At 52.5% G+C, this 20064-nt stretch overlaps 8 protein-coding genes across 8 annotated transcripts; 5 read left to right on the top strand and 3 right to left on the bottom strand.

Moving 5' to 3' along the window:
* Nucleotides 1–1170: 1170 nt before the first annotated feature.
* On the top strand, nt 1171–2379 carry ACET3X_008618 (uncharacterized protein; the record flags this gene model as incomplete). The annotated part of the gene is made up of 1 exon (XM_069454811.1): nt 1171–2379. One exon carries the CDS (start codon nt 1171–1173, stop codon nt 2377–2379), a length of 1209 nt encoding a protein of 402 aa, XP_069304220.1.
* A 726-nt stretch (nt 2380–3105) lies between these two features.
* ACET3X_008617 (uncharacterized protein) lies at nt 3106–4877 on the top strand (the record flags this gene model as incomplete). Its single annotated transcript, XM_069454810.1, has 4 exons — nt 3106–3203; nt 3252–3970; nt 4022–4400; nt 4454–4877. The coding sequence occupies 4 exons, from the start codon at nt 3106–3108 to the stop codon at nt 4875–4877; spliced, it is 1620 nt and encodes a 539-aa protein (XP_069304219.1).
* Nucleotides 4878–5826: 949 nt separating this feature from the next.
* Nucleotides 5827–7332, top strand: ACET3X_008616 (uncharacterized protein; the record flags this gene model as incomplete). The annotated part of the gene is made up of 5 exons (XM_069454809.1): nt 5827–5873; nt 5993–6072; nt 6155–6865; nt 6917–7230; nt 7282–7332. The coding sequence occupies 5 exons, from the start codon at nt 5827–5829 to the stop codon at nt 7330–7332; spliced, it is 1203 nt and encodes a 400-aa protein (XP_069304218.1).
* A 1004-nt stretch (nt 7333–8336) lies between these two features.
* ACET3X_008615 (uncharacterized protein) lies at nt 8337–8950 on the top strand (the record flags this gene model as incomplete). Its single annotated transcript, XM_069454808.1, has 2 exons — nt 8337–8522; nt 8591–8950. 2 exons carry the CDS (start codon nt 8337–8339, stop codon nt 8948–8950), a joined length of 546 nt encoding a protein of 181 aa, XP_069304217.1.
* A 186-nt stretch (nt 8951–9136) lies between these two features.
* On the bottom strand, nt 9137–10001 carry ACET3X_008614 (uncharacterized protein; the record flags this gene model as incomplete). The annotated part of the gene is made up of 4 exons (XM_069454807.1): nt 9137–9273; nt 9363–9544; nt 9613–9686; nt 9819–10001. The coding sequence occupies 4 exons, from the start codon at nt 9999–10001 to the stop codon at nt 9137–9139; spliced, it is 576 nt and encodes a 191-aa protein (XP_069304216.1).
* A 710-nt stretch (nt 10002–10711) lies between these two features.
* On the top strand, nt 10712–12752 carry ACET3X_008613 (uncharacterized protein; the record flags this gene model as incomplete). Its single annotated transcript, XM_069454806.1, has 3 exons — nt 10712–11079; nt 11126–11625; nt 11764–12752. 3 exons carry the CDS (start codon nt 10712–10714, stop codon nt 12750–12752), a joined length of 1857 nt encoding a protein of 618 aa, XP_069304215.1.
* Nucleotides 12753–14387: 1635 nt separating this feature from the next.
* ACET3X_008612 (40S ribosomal protein eS1) lies at nt 14388–15271 on the bottom strand (the record flags this gene model as incomplete). Its single annotated transcript, XM_069454804.1, has 3 exons — nt 14388–14531; nt 14584–15085; nt 15150–15271. The coding sequence occupies 3 exons, from the start codon at nt 15269–15271 to the stop codon at nt 14388–14390; spliced, it is 768 nt and encodes a 255-aa protein (XP_069304214.1).
* A 1070-nt stretch (nt 15272–16341) lies between these two features.
* Nucleotides 16342–16851, bottom strand: ACET3X_008611 (uncharacterized protein; the record flags this gene model as incomplete). Its single annotated transcript, XM_069454803.1, has 2 exons — nt 16342–16433; nt 16491–16851. 2 exons carry the CDS (start codon nt 16849–16851, stop codon nt 16342–16344), a joined length of 453 nt encoding a protein of 150 aa, XP_069304213.1.
* Nucleotides 16852–20064: the final 3213 nt, after the last annotated feature.

Genomic DNA, 20064 nt, shown 5'->3' with positions numbered 1-20064 from the left:
TGACTCCCGGGCTGATAAAATCCTGGGTACAACATTGACGAACGAGCACGTCCAGGTAGCCGGTACGTCGGGTTGTAGGGTGCGCGAAACCCCCGTATCGCGAATTCTGATAACTTTGCTAGATGGCAGCTTTACATATCAGATGACCTGTCAGTGTGATTGGTGACTATCGTCATGAACACACGAATAGAACAAATGACAGTTGGAAGCAAGCACAGTGTCATGTACTTATAGGTGTTGAAACCCATCTGCATATCCTCCATCATCGCTGCGCTGCAAGAGATCAATCAGCCCCCCAACTGATCCGGAATCTCTGCATTAGCATGTTATGATGTTTGACTTGTCGCTCGACCAGAAACCTCTGTCCAAAGTCATTAGGTGGGCGGATTTCACGAGAACCACGGTACTGCGATGACCCATACGACGGGCCCCAGCGAAACAAAACCAAAGCCATACAACAATCAAACCGTTCCGCAAAACACACCCTAATGATCATCGCCAAACCGCCACCTCAAGATCCAAAGGCAACTCTACCTAGGTACATACTCGTGAATGTAGTGGTGGTCCATGGTACCTTCCCTATTTGTTACCTATTTGCTCATCTGCTCAAGCACGGGTTCAAGGTTTTTTGCTATTGCCAATGACATACTTTGGACGTTTCGCAAACGTGTTCAAAGCTTGTAGCTTTAGCATCGTGCTCTAGGTACTTTTATGGTAGATGCATTACCGATTGCTACGCATGGGTACGCCTCTGGTCTACAAATTGTAGAGACATATTCTTCTTACAAAAGTCTAGAGAACATCGCCATACTGCGAATTCGCTCATTTTGAGGTAACCTGTTCGTTTAGACTGATGAGAACTGGAGAAGCTGCAATTGGCTCAAACTGATATGCATCATCGCAGTACCATAGGACGAAGTGGATAATCAGATGAGCAACCAACATCCTGGTGAAATGACTCATTCTAAGTATTTATCAGGTATTCACGCGAACCTTGGGACTACCCATCGGCGATTCTTGGTTCCAAGGTCGACTTCACTTTTTGCTTCTACTTAACACCCGCAACTTTACTTGCTCATTCTACGTCTGCTCACCTTTACCTGATCTTCGAGAAAGAATTCGCAGAACAGTCTGCTCTATCACAACATCCAACCTCTAGCTGCACGAATCATGTCGTCGAGCAAAGCGCCACTCACCGCCAAAGAAATATCGGCAGAGCTAAATAGACAGTACAAGAGCAGCGACTTCAAGTTTCCAACGAGTTATGATAAAGAAGAAGCGGTGAGATTCAAGGCAATTCGAGAGAGGATGTTCGTAAAGAGAGCGAAGCTCCGATCCCCGACCGGCTCGTCCTCGACAGACCTTGACGACGTACACAAGGATGACGGCGAACTCCTCGAGGCTGCACTGCCGAATGCCATCGACCGAGAGAAGTTCTGGTTGTGGGTACATGATCAGTACAGAATAATCCGGACGACATACATAGCTGGAACTGCTGAGGACTACATCAAAGCTTTCTCCGAAACCGACTTTGCAGACAGACACTCTGTGGGAAAGCTGTACCAACTACGGCGCGCACTCGCATCTCCTTGCATACTCATCGGCTCCTGGTTGGACTGCCGCTACCGCGTTAATCCAAACTTGAGAATACTGGGACCGGATGAAGACCTAATCGACTGGGAGGACCCACGTGAAGACGCTGAAGAGCCGATCATTGGGATCAATCTAGCAGGGCAGAGGATCAAGTACCAGGACGCAGAATATGAGCGCTGGCTGATTCAGCGCGGGGATAGGTCACATGAATCTTGCTGGAGTGGTTTCAGCGATGAGAGCACTCTGATTAACGGTGTCACTAGGTTTGTATGCTGCGAAGTTGGAACAGTACAGGTCACCGACCAGAAACGCGGGTCAGACAAAGACAAGCAATCCGACAGACAACATACCAGGGGTGAGTCGTGGAGAGATGCCGATTGGGTCATGGTCGTTGTCATCGAAGAACATGGCATGGCAGGCGCTGTCTGGCTGCTACAGAACTTCAACCCGACAATTGAGCACACATCCGATCAGTACACAATCGTCCCAGGAAATCCAAATGACCTTTATGGGTGGTATTACTTCGAGGGCGAGCGAGATTTGGATCAGGTGCCGATGCAACGCGGTGGCGTGAAAATTGCAAACAAGATCACTGATCTCTCCGAGACGTGTGAGTGGACAATGGACGAGCATATTCCGAGCACGTACGAGATAAGGCAGGCAGTACTTGCAACACGTACTCAACGCAAGTCACCTGTTATCGTGAGGCAGTTGTCAAAGGCCGGAGTCGGGGATGACTCGTCGCCAGACGTCTCAATGCTTCGCATCAGGGATGAGGATTATTAGGAGTGGAGGGATGAGGGATGAGGGATGAGGGATGAGGAATGGTGGTGCTAGGGATCACCAGAAGAGTCGGCAGTCAGGCTTCTCAAACACGTTTTGGTCTCGGGATCTGTGCCAGGGACTAGCGATGGTTGCGGGGGTTTCCTTTTTTCATAGATTTCCTTTTGTTCATGGGTTTGTTAGTTCAGGTTCTCGCGATTCATAGAAAGTTGAGCAATATGTTTCTGAAACCCTTGTGTGATGCTGGGCTGTGTTCCGACCGTCGGCCCAAGCTGCGCCGAACCAGACGTTCGGGGGTGCGCCACACGGCCCGCTCAATCTGGCGCGCTAGCTAGACTTGGCTGCCGTTTGGCTCTTCCAACGATCCCGACATCCGTAATCATCTCGACAAGCGACACGGCCAAGCCATGGAGCTGACGACAACGTCTCCTCTCCTTTGCAAGCCCTCTTGCTCACAATCCTACAAACCAGGCCCCTAGAAGAAAAGAGACTCATCAATACCAACTTGCTTTCGCTCGCTCGCACTACCTCTGTCATTGCTTTTTCCTAGTCTCGCTCCTTGTTGCATTCAACGCGCATTTATTCTGGTTGACGACTTACCTCCAACCCTGCATCTTGCCAACGTAGTACGATACCCAAACACGACACGCTCCCATCTCACCCCAATGCGCCCTTGGACGTTTCCCTAGACTACGACAAAGACGCCGTGACGTGTCAGGGGGAAACAAGATGCCGTCTGTTGCGCAATGGCAGGGGACGCCTTCAGTCAAGGGCTCGACTGAGAGCATACGCATGGCGCTGCTCACAGCATCGCTGATAGGCCTGCAGTAAGACACCGTCCTGTCTACAAGTGTCGTGTGCTAAGCAACATGCAGGTTCACGTGGAACGTCGAAATGACATATTGCACGCCCTACCTCCTCGAACTCGGCCTCACCAAATCCAAAATCTCTCTCGTCTGGGTTGCTGGCCCGCTGTCGGGCCTCATCATGCAGCCCATTGTCGGCGTCGTCGCGGACCGTTCTACCTCGCGCTGGGGCCGTCGCAGACCCTTTATGTTCTTTGGGACGATACTGGTGGCCATGTTCTTGCTGCTGCTGGGCTGGACAAAAGAGGTGGTTCGGTACTTTATAAAGGATGAGGCTGCGGCCAAGAGCGCGACCATATACGTTGCCGTCTTCAGCATCTATGGCATTGATTTCGCCATCAATGCCGTGCAGGGGAGTTGCAGGGGCCTGGTTGTCGATACATTACCGATCTCGAAACAACAGATGGGCAGCAGTTGGGCGAGTAGGATGGTTGCGGTCGGGAGTCTGATTGGATATGGCGCAGGGGCAATTGATCTAAAGAGTGTGTTTGGGCCCATTTTGGGAGACACGCAGTTCAAGCAGTTGACGGGCGTTGCGGCTTTGACGCTGTGCTTGGCCATTGGAACGACAAGCTGGGCTGTTACTGAACGGGTGCTTGTCAATGATGGAGCTGAAGAGGGCAAGGAGCTGGATCTCAAGCAAGTTCTCGGTACTATCGCGCATACTGCTTTGAATCTGCCCCGAAGTATCCAAGCCATCTGCACAGTTCAATTCTGGGCTTGGATCGGTACGTTGTTGATGTGCTGTTTGTGTCGACTGTGTACTAATCATGTGCCAGGCTGGTTTCCGTTTCTCTTCTACAGCACAACTTGGGTTGGCGAGGTATACCTACGATATGACGCGCCAGCCGAAGTCAAAGCAGCAGGTGACCTCACGGGCAAAGTTGGTCGCATTGGCTCCATGGCCCTCATTGCCTTTTCCATCATCACTTTCGTAATGTCTGTTCTCCTGCCTTTCTTCGTACAAAGCCCAGAAGACGACGACAAGGGCCCTGGCTTCTCCCATCCGCCTAAGCGGTCGACTGGGCTGGCAAAATACAAGCCAAGCCTGCTTACCGCGTGGACAGTCGCGCATTGTATCTTTGCAGGAAGCATGATCATGGCGCCTTTTGTGAGAAGTCTGAGACATGCCACCATCATCATCGCCTGCTGCGGCGTGTAAGTGACGACCATGACCCCAACTCCCACGGAGCTCGGCTGATGCAATACAGATCATGGTCGGTAGCCTGCTGGGCTCCCTTTGCGTTTCTCGGCGTAGAAATCAACCGGCTTAATACATCCTCGTCGCACTCGACACACCCAAAGCGGTCCTCCGTCGACCTTCCCGAAGCACAATCCAACCTCGAAAAGGGTAGCGCATCTGCGTCTAGCGGCGGAGCAAGCTCAGGCCAGTACCTCGGCATCATGAACCTCTATACGACGCTACCACAATTCATGGGCACAGGGATATCGTGGGTAGTATTTTCCATCTTGGAGCCCGGGAAAAGTCCCGAACTGAGTGAGGCGCCGCCCGAGGAACGTCACAGCACGGATGGGCCGAATGCAATTGCAGTTTGCTTGTTCATTGGAGCTTGTTCGGCGTGCATGGCGGTTGTGGCTACGAGGAGGTTGGGGAGGATACAGGGAAGGATGTAGATGGGACGACGTGGATATCCTGAGTAGCCTAGGAAGAGAAGAAGATGAAGAAAAATCAAAACCATCACCACCGTCATGTCCATGTCAAGACTTGGTTATGTCCGGCTCTTGTCGGCCGGCAATTATAAGGTGTGGGTATTATTTCGAGCAATTCAACTTCTCTCTGTCGTCAGCCGCTAATGGGCCGCAGAGAACATGACTCTTGGTGACACCCACCCCCAACATGCTCTCATCCGTGGTTGGCATTGCCGCTTTGCGCTTTCGGGCCTAGGGTGGTGCCATGGGCCAGAGAGATTTTGCTTAGGGTTTGCTAAGGGTTTTGCAGAGACCCGCTTTGTTCTAGAAGGCAGGTGTGGCTACTAATCGACGCTGACGCTGATGATGAGCGTGTAGGATAGAGGTGGCAGAGAGTGCCTAGGTAGCATGTGTGCATGGTGCTGCTTAGTGCATCCATCCATGTGCCGGCGGCCAAGGTCGGCCGTGGTGCCAGTCAGCGCAGCAGAGGGCAGTCGACGTGGTAGACTACTGCGCGCGCACAAGCAGGTGAGGTATCGCCGCCAGACAAAGTCGACTCGCTCGTTTGCTGGACGTCGGAGAGATGCAAGGCAAGGGCACCCACCCACACGTGTCCTGTCGGCCGCGAAAAGACGGTCAAGGTACAAAAACCACGGCGCCCGCCTCTTCTGGCGGGCATTGTGCTGTATCCCCCTCGCCTTCCCTTGGATATCTGCGGCAGTGTCTGTTGGCTGGTCGCTATCCTGTCGAGTGTGTTGCTGCTGCTGGATTGTGCACTAGCCTGCAACTAGGCATAGAGAGGGGCGAAAACAACCTTGCGTAGCGCCTGTCCTTCTCGCTCAACCCGCCGAACAATTCTGCGCCTCACCCACAACATCCACCCTTTCGCCCAACAATCTCGCCACACCCAGACCGACCTCACCCATTCGCCAAGATGTCTGAGCCGATCCGCAATAAGAAGATGGACTCGATATCCGCTCCGTAAGTCGCTTCCCTCTTTCTCGGCCACACAATTTTGTCCCCCAAAACACCACCCACTCCCACACAACGAGCACGCTCCAAACCATGGACGTACCGCATTCTAACGTGCGCCCTGCCAGCACCCCCCAGAACACACCCGCAAATGCTGCCCCGATATCGTCGCGCGCTCAGCAGCCCGGCGTCGGCACTATCAAGGAAGGTATGTCGCAAATTCCCTGCCCCTCCAACCCCGCCCTGCATCCTCGTCGACGCCCTGACCGCTAACTCAATTTTTCCCACAGAGGAACTGGAGCGCACCGCCGCCGGCCTGTTCGCTGCCAACCCCGCCCTCGTCGCCATGATGCAGAACAAGCTCGGCTCGCTCGTCGGCCGCTCCAGCGGCTACATCGAGTCGCTGCCTGCCTCGGTCCGCCGCCGTGTTGCCGGCCTCAAGGGCGTCCAGAAGGAGCACTCCAAGCTCGAGGCTGAGTTTCAAGAAGAGGTCCTGCAGCTCGAGAAGAAGTACTTTGCCAAGTTCACACCGCTGTACCAGACGCGTGCCAAGATTGTCAACGGCGCCGAGGAGCCCTCCGAGGACCACGTCAAGGTCGGCGAGCAGCAGGATGAGGACGACGACGACGAGGACCAGCCCGAGCCCGAGCTCAACAAGGACGAGGGCAAGGACGTCAAGGGTATTCCAGAGTTCTGGCTCAGCGCCATGAAGAACCAGATCTCGCTCGCCGAGATGATCACAGACCGCGACGAGGCTGCTCTGAAGCACCTGACCGACATCCGCATGGAGTACCTCGACCGCCCCGGTTTCCGCCTAATCTTCGAGTTCGAGGAGAATGAGTTCTTCACCAACAAGACCATCACCAAGACCTACTTCTACCAGGAGGAGAACGGCTACGGAGGTGACTTCATCTACGACCACGCCGAGGGTGACAAGGTCGACTGGAAGGCAGGCAAGGACCTGACTGTCCGCATCGAGAGCAAGAAGCAGAGGAACAAGAGTGAGTTTCCAATTGCCGTCACAAGACGATGACCGACTAACGACTTTCTAGACACCAAGCAGACCCGCGTCGTTAAGAAGACTGTGCCTACAGAGTCGTTCTTCAACTTCTTCGACCCGCCCAAGCCCCCACAAGACGACGATGACGCCACTTCCGATATTGAGGAGCGTCTCGAACTCGACTACCAGCTCGGTGAAGACATCAAGGAGAAGCTCATCCCCCGCGCCATTGACTGGTTTACCGGTGAAGCTCTTCAATACGAGAACATTGAGGACTTTGACGAGGGCGAGTTTGAGGACGAGGACGACGAGGACGAGGACGAGCTCAGCGATGACCGCGATGAGGAGGAGGAGTCAGACGACGAGGTAAGCAGTTCCAGTCACCCTCTGAACAAACACCAACTAACACAGTCCCAGAACGACGGCACAAAACCAAAGCAGGAGGCTGCTGAGTGCAAGCAGAGCTAAATGCTCGACGAAAAGTAATCTCGCATTCCAAAGATCACAATATCCCCACGTCGTTGTTGAGCGGCATGTGCAGTTCAAGCTAGCCTCCTAGCCGCCTTCTGTCACACTGAGATGTCCTGTTAAACGACTCTCCACGTCCGATATTTCTCTTTACGATTTCTTACTCGGCGTAATACTGCATCAAAAGAGTTCAGGGGTGTTCGTTCGGCAATGGTTGGTTGGAGCTTCCTCTGGACTAGATATCTTAAGAACTACTCAGTTCTCCCCCCTCCCCCCTACCACTTCTTCCCACCCCTCCAGACATCTGCTCAAACAGGTTCCTGGGCTCTTACAACCACCGATCGCTAGCATGTACGGCGTTGTCCTGGTGGGGTTTTGCAGCATGTTTTCCTTGGGTCAGGAATGCTTATGTTGACGAGGTATTTTAGACGGCGTAGACGGTCTTGAGCGCATGTTACGGGTCAATGAAAAGAAAAGTTTGAAGCCTCACTTTTGGTGGTAGCCAGTATAATGTGCTCATGATGTTGATCTGCCTCGGTAGAGAGCGTGTGATGACGCTCGCCTCATTCCAAATGCCCAACCAACCATCTACGAGTTCTAGAAGGGTGTCATACATGCTGTGCTTGCATAGATATCCTTGCACCCGCCATCAAACTTCAGATGTTGTGCATTTGCTTTGCCTAGGGTCCATGTCAGAATGAGCAGTTGCGGGGTAGTGGGGGTTGTGCCGGGTGAAGTTCGGGCGCTCAAAAAATAATTCTGGGATGCGACCAGCAGCAGACGCGACTGAGCACCTGAACGCTACACAACACTGTACCACTTTTACGCCTTGGAACGCTACCAGAACTACCTTACAGAACAGATCTATATTTGGCAATAGATTCCAGTCGCGAAACACGTACCAATAACGACCTGCGCCAGCCTACAACACTCGCAACAACCCGCCTACCACGCGACAGAGCCCGCGCCCGATTTTGCGACGAGATACAAGAGAGGACGAGAACATGGCGCGCCAAAATCCAAACATTGTCATCACGGGTACACCCGGAGTAGGCAAGACAACACACGCTGAGCAATTAGCGCAAGCAACAGGATTCAAGCACGTTTCCGTCAACCAGATTGTCAAGGACGAAGGTTTCCACGAGGGCAAAGACGAGGAGACGGGGAGTTGGATTGTGGACGAAGACAAGGTATGCATCATCCTCCTCATCATAACATAACTCACAGTTCCCGCGGCTAACGTGTTGTTGCCGTCCAGCTACTCGACCACCTGGAATCCTTGCCCCTGGCCAGCACAGGCGGCTACATACTCGACTGGCACGCGTGCGACCTTTTTCCCGAACGCTGGATTGACCTTGTCATTGTGCTGCGCTGTGATAGCACGCTTTTGTACGATCGGCTCACTGCGCGGGGCTACACGGGGAAGAAGTTGGAGGAGAATATGGATAGCGAGATTATGCAGGTTTTGCTTGATGAGGCGAGGGAGAGCTACAAAGAAGAGATTGTGGTGGAGCTGAGGAGTGAGAGTAACGAGGATGTTGAGAGCAACTTGGAGCGGGTGGAGCAGTGGATTGCGCAGTGGAAGAAGGATAGGCAGAGTGCGGAAGAGGAGGAGTAGGTCGTGTTTGGGGATATCTGGAAGAAGAGAGGAGAAAGGGTAGGATGTGATACGATGGCATGTGTTATGATACCAAGATGATGTCTTTTTTTTTTTTTTTACTTGAGAGGGTTCTGGTGAAGGTGACTCTTATCACTTCAACCCTCCCTCATGTGCTCTGAGCGCTACAGCAATCAAAATGCTCTTCTACGCCTCAGTCTTCTTGCTCGCCAGCCACTCCTTCAGCTTGTCCAGTGCCTTTGCCCGATGGCTAATCTTGTTCTTCTCGCTCTTCTCCATCTCAGCATACGTCTGGCCTTCGTACTCGAAGCACGAGTCCCAACCTTTTATAATCGTCAGCTCTTCAATCTACCCCATCGAGCCCTCGCCACAATTTTCAACACACACAACACTAAAAAGATGCGCTACTTACCGAAAACAGTAGGACCGCGGCTTTCTACCAATTTGCCGTCTGTGCGTCCTTGGAAGAGAATCGCTTCGTGGCCTGGTCCCTCGCAGTATCCGAATGTACAGACAGCTTGGGCGGATTTGTCGTCGAAGCCGGAGAGCATTTTGTGGAGATTGGGTGCGCCGAGGGAGAGCATGAACCATTTGCTGGAGGATCAAGAGTGTTAGAGAGGCGGGCTGTTTGGGAAGATCATTGAGGAGAGGGGGCGACATACATATACGGTCCCGGAAGATCATTCATGGCTTTGAAGCAGAGACATGTGTCTTCTACTAGGACGGGGCCTTGGATCTGAATGACGGGGTCGTTAGCTGCCAACATAATCTCAAATAATCGGTGCTCGTACAACCTATAGCTCCGCTTCGTAGTATATCATGTTCTTATACCAAGGCATGAGGTGTTTTAAACTGGTGTTCTACTTACAGCTTCGGCTGCTCTCCGTGCCTTGTCTCTTGTGACTTCTTCGACGGTGCCTTGAATCTCGACTAGATCAACGTTTTGATTCCGCAGCTCGATGACACCGGAAAGAATGGCCTGGACTTCGGCGAGCTTGTTCTTGTTGCCCGTTATGAAGTTCAGAACCGTGGGAATGCTTGAGGATGCCATTTTGAGTAAAAAAAATTTATATTTGAGAGGGTAGCTCCCAGATTGTTTTTCGTTCGTTTTTATGGCTCTTGGGGCTGCGAGGGGTGTTAGTTGAGATTTATATGATTTGTTTGACTGCTGAGCAGAATCGGTGTTTTCATGTTGAGAAGGGCGCAGCGAGAATGATGGCGGTCTGAATGACAGTCTCGGTTGACAAAGGGCGGTTGACATTACAAATTTGTGTATCGCGAGGGCTGAAAAGCACGTACCTTTTAGGGTTGATGGCTTAGTACTCTTCCGATACCACAATTTGCAAAGTCTCCGTCTCACAGTATCGCGATAGGGCTGAGGGGTCTATGTTTAGGCCCATTCGTAAGCGAGCTGAGCAGGGATCCATCTCCTGGCGTGCATTGAATGTTACCGTGGCCTACAAAACATCACTTTCAGCCGCATCAGATCACACCCTGCAAGGTTCTTGAATCCTTCACAACGGCTTTTCACCGTTCTTATCAACTGGTCGCAACTGCAAACCTCCGAGCTCGCCGAGCAAGAGCCTCATGGCGTAAGGCTGAACATCATTCGACGGTTATTCACGACTTCACCGCGCGCACCAAACGCTCCACAGCGGTTCTCCGGAACGCATCCAAAGCTGGGCATTTTCCTTTTCGTCATCGCGGGACAGCGTCATCGCCGAGCACGGGCGGGACATTGTTGCTTTTGTCACCGCCAAAATGGGTTCCCTCAGGACTCTGTTCCTGAGCGTATATGCCTCCAACGGCATTATAAGGACCCTGTTTCTGCCACTATGCTACCTCACGCTATTCAGCCCATTTCTACTCGCTCTAGCCTGGTACTTTGGTCTTGGTCCGATTCTTGAGAAAGCCATACCCGAAGACTTCTCCTGGTTTGATCTCTTGCCTACCTTTGCGATTTCAGCGGTTTTCGTATTGCTACCTACGAGACTTTTATCAAGTTCGGGAAAAGTTGCCAAAAGCCAAGATGGGAAGAGACGGGTACAATCGCTGCCATACTGGATCCCGGGTGTACGTCATCTTTTGAGCATTGCATTTGGAGGCGAGGAGTGGTTAAACGGCGTCCGGTAAGTGTGCTGATAGCGTTCTCTGGGTTGGTCTGATTGGCGATAGGGACTCTGCAACTGCGGGTATAGTGGCATACAAGGCAGCTGGAACCAAACACAATATCCTGCTATCAGACTCCTTGCTTGGCCAGATCTATAAGAACTTGCCTAGCTTGGAGCTGCCGGACAGCAGCGACCTCGCTATTCTCCGAAACACTTTCAACCTCCCGAAAATAATGGAGAGCCATTATCTTGAGATTCGGAACGAAATCAAGCAGGTCGTTGAGACGGAACTGCACGAAGGTGCGGCCAAAGAAGGATTGATCAAAACATCGCTGCGCATATTAACCGAATCGCTTCCGGATTTCGTTACATTCAACTCATCTATCGTCGACCAGATGCAATGGGAGCGCGTCTCCAATGTGGAACTTACGGATGGCACCTCTGAGGCCGAGTGCGATCTGTTCAGGCTGCTCAACGAATTCTGTTGCAATGCTATATTGCCCCCAATTGTCGGAGTACAGTTTACTGAATCCTATCAACTGCTCGCTACTGATCTGGCAAGTTGTAACGAACGATTTTGGGCTCTCGCTCTCGGGTTACCGCGATTGACACCCATTCAAGGCTTGCCGGGAGCAGCTCTGGCGAGAAAGAGGTTGCTGAAGAATTTTACGAATTTGTTCACAGAATTGACACATCCACCAGTAAGGAAGGTACCAGACGATGACGAGAGCATGAGTGGAGAGGAAGATACGGACGCGGACGTAGTCACGCCTCTTATGAAACTTAACGAGCTCTTCACTAAGCATGAACTACCGGCCGAGTTACGAGCTTCGATTGGTCTCCATCTAGTACATGGTATCTACTCAGAAGTAATGCCACTTGTATTCTGGACGGTTCTTCACATCTATTCATCATCTAAGACGCAAGACGGAAAGGCTACAGAAGGGTCGCCTCTCGAGAACATCAAAGCAGAGTCCAAGGCCTGGGCTCAAGCTATACAACCTCCATCAATACATCCGTCCTTTCCGGCACCACCAGAAATTCGCTTTGGCTCGGTGAAGGAAACGCTGACGTCGAATTCTCTACCTTATCTTCGCTCATGCATCAATGAAGCTCGACGTCTATATACCTGCTCCGCAAGTACATACAGAGTTGGGAAACCACTCCACCTACAAGAGGACGGCCCTGGCGGGAAGGAGCAATGGGAACTGGAACCGGGCACATACATCGACATGGGCCTCTCTCAGTCACTCATAAACTCGTCATCAGCATTTCATAGTTCCCCAGAAACGTTCCGACCTGACCGATTCCTCACCACCCGAGTCTCATCGTCTGTCTTACCGCCTGCCGACAGCTCTCAATCCTACAAGACCGATCTCATCATCTCTGTCGTATCAGGCATTACCCAACTCTGGGAAATCGCACCGGCGCCAAAGAAGACCTTCTTGGATGTGATCCAAGAAGCAGGCAACGAAGCGTCATTTGGCGCCGAGGCGCCTACTGCGGATCAAAAGGCCGCTAAAGAGGAAGCAAATCGGGAGAGAGAGGACGCTAAGAGGAAAGAGGCCAAGTGGGTGCTGCCAAAAGCGGTTGATGGAATGGGCATAAAGGTTCCCAAGGGAGATGTCCGGGTCAGGATCAGGAGAAGGGAGGGCCTGCCTACTAGCAAGGTTGTGCGGAGGATTGGTTAGCGTTGAGACTGGGGCTTTCACCGGAGCCAACGTGCATGCATGACCAGCATACAGATGTACATAATAGCCGCGTGATATGGGGCTGGCGGTGTCGAGAGAACTGTATGGAAGACGCTGCGGAGCCGCGATAGTATCTGCCCGCGACTGTTGACCGTGGCACGGACCGGTAGGATAGCTACACGTATCGGCCCGCTGTGCGTGTGTACTCGCAAGCGTACAAGCATCTAGGATACAGCAACATCGGACAAACCATCACCATCGACGATGAGAACGCATTTCAACCCATGCTCGTGATCCACCCAGTCTTACAATTCACCCCAGCCCAAGGCCGAGCCTCTCCACCCAACAAACCCACTTAACCCAAAGCTAAACTCTCTCCCACATCCCCATACCACTCCCCTAGAAACTTCTACAGTTGCGATCGATCGCGATGTCCATCCTTTCGTACCGTGGTATCGCTACTTCGCCAAAGCACTGACGTCTCCCCGCCGTCAAAGTAGCGGTGAGATACCGCTCAACACCAGCACACCACCAACGCTGAAACTTGAATCGTCTTCCCGCTTCCACGCGAAACAGAAAACGCAGAGCCACATCATCATAACTGATCATCAGGGTCGAGACTCTTTGATGTACACGATAATGTATTGATTGTCACATTGGCATTTGTACACCGCAGAACTGTGAACGGAGTAGGACCGCAACGGGCGTTGGTGATGTGGTTTTCTCTTATCAAAGTTTGGGACGGCGATCGAACTTTATGGTATAGAGATCGTGATGGTTGCTAGGGGGTACATCGGAGGTTGGGGATGGAATCGGAGGCTGTTGTGCATGGGTGTTTGGATGTTGGAAGGCGTTGTCGGAAGATTACCTCCGATTTTTGCTAGTTCTCGTGAAGTGCTCCGACCCCTAGATCTGTGCATTTACGTATCTACACATCGGACGGTGCATTGTGGACATTTTTGGTTGTGCGCTATATTTGTTATTTTGTAAAGATCTTTCAACAAGAAGCATAATAGCTTCTGATCAGCCTTCCTAGCTCAGTGGTAGAGCGCGTCACTAGTAATGACGAGGTCGTCAGTTCAATTCTGGCGGAAGGCATTGATTTTTGATGTTCTATCTACCGTTGTGACCCCAAGACAATTTCGTAGGTGATACGTGTGAATTGTGGCTTACGTCGTGCTGCACCATATGTTAAGGCATCGATCAGGCTGAATTGGACCTTTTTTTTTCTCTAGACATAGCATACAACAAGACTTGCACGTATTTGCATTGTTCGTGGAAAATCATCTTCCTAATTGAAGCATCTCATAGTTCCACCCAATTCTGCACGACATAGACTTACTCATGACTACAGTCCAGTCGTCAGGATTGGACCACCATACCACAGACACGATCAACAACGCATGGCAGTAGGTATGAATTTGGAACTCATCAATGTCATTTCCATGATACTTTTCCCGCATGACCTGTTAACACCAGATGCGGATCGTACCCCATGCACGCCATCACTGCCGCGGGATCGCATCAAGGGCCATGTTTATCTTTCATTTGTAAACACAAACACCTTTGGAATGCCGATATCATGCCGCGGAAAGTTGAAAAGACCCAAGAACCCCTTGCCTATCCAACGAGACCTTAAACCTGCTCAAGGACGGTCTCCTTGAACTCACGCTCAACCTTCTGGCCAGAGTCATCCTGGCTTGACTCGCCGTGGAGACCGAGGAGGGCACCAAGGTCGAACTTGGGTGCCTTGAGGAGCTTGACCTTTCGTACGTGTACCTGTGTGTCGCATTAGCCTGTGTCATCCACCGTTGTTCTTGCAGCCACATACGTTCTGGAGAGGGTAGATGCCCTGGGTGGCCTTCTCGATCTCGCGACCGATGACCTCGGGGATGAGCTTCTGGGTAAGCTGGGCGAGGGTGCACGCGCTGGCGTCGCGGGCCATGATCTCAACCATCTTCTTGCGGATGGCCCTGATCTGGGACGACTGGGCGTATGTGGTCTTCTTGACCTGGTTCGGTCGTCGCTTGGTGAAGGCAATGCAGAAGAGGCGGAGGAGGTAGTCGTCGGTGGTCTTGACAACGACGTTGGCCTCGATGAGGGATTGCCACTTGCGGACGAGGGAGCGGAGCTTGTCGGAGGTGAAGTCGAGACCGTGGAAGTTGGTCAGGCAGTTCTTGCCCTGGACCTCGTCGACGCGGAGCTTGACCTTGCGGAAAGCGTGGTCCTCATCCTTCTGGAGATCGGCGAGCGAAACCTCGAATATCCGGCCCTTCAGAGCGTCGTTGGCGTTCTTGAGACCGGTGGTGCGGTTGACGAGGGTCTTTCCGACACTACAAAGAGCGAAGAGTAAGCATTGCGTCCCCGTGTACAGTACAGCGCAGCGGGAATTCTTACTCTCGGACGGCGAAAGTTCCTGGGGCCTTGATGTTGTACCAGTCCTTCTTCGCGAAGGTGTCGGTCTTCTTCTTGAGACCCTTCTTTCCCTTTGAAAGACGCTTGTTCTTGCCGACAGCCATGATTACGAGTCTTGTTGTCGGTAGTCGGGAGGGTGGTTGTCGCTGTCGATGTCAAAAGGCTGAGACTTGCAAATTGGTGGTGTTCAAAATCCGTTAAGCGAGCCCAGTAGCGCATCACGTGTGCCAAGCCCAAAATCGAGGGTGATGATCAGCAACACCAGCCTGCAGTCCAATGCACATCATTGGAAAGATCCGCAATGAACGCGTGCTTGAGTGACTGCTAGGCTGCTCGATATCACATGTATCGAGATTAATGCGGATTGAATGGTGTTGCGTCTCGCGAATCTGCAAGTCAACATGTGCGGTGCACGCATGTTGATTATCACAACAACAAACAGAGTACAGCAGAGGGAGGTGCTGCAGTTGTATCGTGGCAATGATGCATAGTCGTTGTTGTCATCGTCGTCGCAGTGGTCTGGACAGCGCATGCGGAACAAGCGACCTCATGCCACAAGTGCCTGGCAATGCAACCGAAACCAACAACATCGTTCACGGCAGGTCTCGGTCAAATAGGACACGTCGAGTAATGTACACATGATGACATTGTAGTGGCTATATATCCCTCTACTCTTCTTTCAGCAGTGACGAACAGACTAGACTACCATTCGCACACGCTAGCACCCCCTCATCCAAATTCGAGTCGCACTCATTCTCAAGTGTCCTCCCGGCGGCGCCAAGCGTTCCAGTCCAAGTGGCATCAGCGCGATTATGGCCGCAGCTGAATCGCTGCGTCTAGCATCACGAGACATACCCGCGCGCACCGCCCCAATGACTTTCTTCCTCCTCTTTACTTGCCGACATGTTACTGTCGCGACATAGATCTGATGATCTGACCCCTGCTCATTTCCATTCTTGCTTGGCAGCGATGACGATGCGGTGACAGTCAAACGGTGTACCAATCAAGCAGAAGATAGAACACTATCGACCTGCGATGCTCTGAAACCAGATTGCGGTGCTTCAACTCATGGTAAGGAGCGTAAGCCTGGCAAGCGATGCGGTGATGGGGCTGCTGGGTGTTGTTGAAAAGACAAGTCCTTGTTGCATGACATCAAAGACTCATGCATGTCCGTTCATGTCCTGACATCAGACTGCTGCTGTTGCTGGCCATATGGGTCCTGGTTCTGGCAAAACTTCTCAAAGTCAGGAAAGCTGATGTAGCCATCTAGAGAGAATGTTAGCTTGTGCTGCTTCGTTGCAAATCGTTTGGTTTAGTGCTTACCCTGCTGCCTGTATTGCCTGACGTAGCGATCACTCTCAGTCCTGGACATTGATGGCCTCTCTGAAGAATAGGCCGGTTCCGACTGCAGCCTCGATCGTGGAGTGAGCATCGGGCTTCCAGGCGGCGTCTCGCCTCGAGGCGTAGTGGGCGATGAAGCAACCTTGGCCAAGAGGATGGAGGCTTTGGTCGGGCTACCCGATGTTGATGTGCCAGAATCCCGTCGAGACGTTACAGGCACGAGTGTGGTGAGGCATGGCGAAGACACAGTTGACGGCGTTAGAGGTGGCCGCCGACTTGCTGAGCGAGATCGTTGTGGCGCCTCGGTAGGTAGCGAGAAGTAGTATCGTGGGTGGCTAGACATGGTGAAGATGTGCGTCGATCGGCAAGCAGCGAATGTCAAAGTCGGAGAATTAACTGCGGGTTGGGAATTGGAGAATGACGAAGTGAGCGGAAGGGTAGTATAATAATGGTGTCCAAGTCGCCTAGACGCTATTACCGAATGCATATATGTATAGTGACGCCTCTGGCTGTTCCAGGCACCCTGGTCGACGCCGGCTGCATCAGCAGCCCGGAGCTCCCCACTCGACATCGCTGGCCTTTTGGGCTAGTTATGCATGCCGAAGTGGGTACCGCCAGAAAACGTGGACGTTCAGAATTAGTCTGTTTGCAAGGGAGGTGTGCTGTCACGCTTTGACTCGCCCTGACTCGCCCCTGGTGCACACAAGACCACCTCACCTCCATTTCTCTAGTCTGGTAGTCTGCTGCGAGCTGCTGCAGGTGTGAGTTGGCCACCGCCGACGACGAGGCGGGTGACAGATCTGAAACACTTTGTTGTTGTGATGAAGCAGACGCTGGCACGGTACCTGGGCAGCCAGATCGGAAAGGTCGATTTCGCCTTGAGGTGCGCTTACCGTGTGGCAAGTCACTCGTGTCGGCCGTTCCTGATTGGCATCGCGCACCTCGATCCAAGGCCTCGCCGGAAGAGCGGGAGTGCACTGCCATAGTGGCGCCGTCGCATCCTCAAACTATCGCATCGGCGGATGCAAGCCGCCATCCCAATCAACACCCGTCATGGCTGCGCGGTGATGACAGAACCGGCTCTGCCTTGTTCCTCGCCCTGGGAACTGGGCGAGCCTTCCTTGCTGTGTATCAGGAACGTTCGAGGGGCACACGTATGCTCATCCATAGCACAGCCCAAGTCGTCGTCGAGTTCCAGACACTTCTACAGGCCACCGTGCGGTTTGTGCGACCATGAGACAGGTACCGGACCTGCAATGAGCCTCATTCATGTCGGCCATTTTGTTGGTGACGACATTGCCTCAGCTGAGGTTTCTATTTCTGCCGTGTCATGCAATGCAGATGACAATCCCTTGTCATTCAAAGTCGAGAACGTTGCACTTGCAAGGGCATCCTTCCCACGCTTTTGTGCGATCCGGTTGGAGCATAAAGACACGCGAGGACACCAACGCGTTCGACACCGGTCACTATTACCGACAGCCCTTCGATAACGGTCTCTCGCGTTGTGCATGTCACATCGGTAAGGTCGCTCCGTGGCATAGCCATTGAGGGGGAGACGCGTACCCGACCTTCTACCGCTTTAGGGGTACACGGGGGCTCGCAATATATCGCTACCACTTGACACGACTGCAATCAGAGTGACGTTCGCTGCACAACTGATTATTCACTCTTGTAGCGACAAAGGGGCTCCGAGTGCAATATTGGGTGATTGCGAGTATTTCCTGGAGATGATTCGAGCCCTCCAGCTATCCCCCGGATCTACCCCTCACCCTTTTGACTTTGCAACTAGAATGCCACCAAACGTAACTCTGTCGGCAATGCTTATGTCTGACTTGGTTCTGGAACGACTGTTACCTCGTCTCGCTCCACCTCCGCGTCAGCTGCTCTCACATGTTGCCATGCTTTCCGTGAGGAGCGGGCAACGCTCCGATTTGACAGTCCTCATCCCAACGATGCCTCTTCAACTGCCCGCCTAACACCGGTCGTTCAACAAAACGCTGATAAAGGACCATGTCAAATGGCTGCACAAGCACGATACGGCCCTTCTTGTATATACTCGAGAGACCTCATAGGCAGGCCAATGGTTCATCTGTCCGTCCAAATTACGAGGTAAATGCAGAAGCCGAAAGTTGTCTAGCATCATGCCGTGCTGCCCAGTCCGTCATTGTGTACAAGCGATGTGGTTAGCCATGCCGACGTGCATGTCAGACCCGGGAAGCGGGTACCCCTCCACGCCGTCATAGCCGCGGCCGTTCACAGTATCTTTCCAATTCCGCATCCTCATCGACGATACATTCCCATGTACAGTTTTCGGACCGCGTGCGATCATCCACTACAAGCAAAGTTCGCATGCCCTAGCTCTCAATGTCCCGAAAGGAACTCCTAGGCGCTGGTGTTTTCGTGACAATGCTGGGCCCCTCCTCAACATAACCCCTCACCACCACACCCTCAGCTCAGACGGTTTTGCCCAGAACAATTCTCCGCAAATCCAGACGCACTTCGACGGCGGATCTCGCTGCCGATCCCTCCCGGATACTGGTCTGTATACCCGCTCACCACCATGCCGAGTAATTGCAGCTTCCTCCCTCCTGAGCGAGCGAGTAGAGGAGCGCTTGTCACTGCGGCAACGCAGAAACGGTCGCCGACAATGTGACGAGTTTACCGCCACTAATCGGCCTGTACTGCATCCTACCTTGTCACTTCTGACAACCGGCCAGCCAACCAAACGGCACAAATTTCTTCCTTCCATATTCGGAAAAACAAGAACACTATCTTCCCGATCCACTTCGCCATGATGTCGCCGTTGTTCTGTTGGCTACCTATCGTGCAAAGGCAAAAAATTATCCACCACAATAAACCTCCATTTCCCAGATTCTGAAACATACCAAGGCTTATAGTGGACATGTATCCATTTACAAGTGAACACATCCTCGCACAATCAAAGAAGCGGTCTGCAATAATGGTAAACTAAGAAAAAAGAAGAAAGAAAAAACGTGTACCAACACCAGCGGTCAGAACATCATAGCTAGCGGGCCGCTCCCGGCAATCAATCGGTGTCCTTTGCTCCGTTCAACATTAACCCTACCAACCAAGCTATACCCTTCTTTCCCCCACTTTGGCTTACACCACTCACACGTGCACACAGCCCACCCACAAAAATCAAACATCTAGACCCTGAATCCGACACACGCTTATCCACATGAACTCGTGTTAAACACACCGGACGGTAGGTCCTCTAATCCCACCGTAAGTGACCTCGCCATGCATACGGTATCTGTCACACGAGATCATGCGCGGTAGGTGCGGGTAGGGCTTCGCGCGGATGTCACGAAAAAAACCAGGGGCATGGGGACCAGGCATGCATGTATAGTGACAGCGATCACGAATGGCTAGCAAGGGGGGAGGGACCGTTTTGTTGCAGACCGAGTCTAGTGTTGCAGAGTTGCAGACGTGATGTGGGCTTTTCTCACGTGCAGATGCGAGTATGACTGGAATGGTGAGGTGGAGACTGCGTCTAGGTGGGGGAGGGGGATGTGTGCGGTGAACGGTGGGAGAT

Source organism: Alternaria dauci, chromosome 8, assembly GCF_042100115.1.
Source record: "Alternaria dauci strain A2016 chromosome 8, whole genome shotgun sequence".
NCBI classification, from domain to species: domain Eukaryota; kingdom Fungi; phylum Ascomycota; class Dothideomycetes; order Pleosporales; family Pleosporaceae; genus Alternaria; species Alternaria dauci.
Note: the sequence above shows the minus strand (reverse complement) of the source record. Positions and strands in the feature narration are given on the sequence as shown.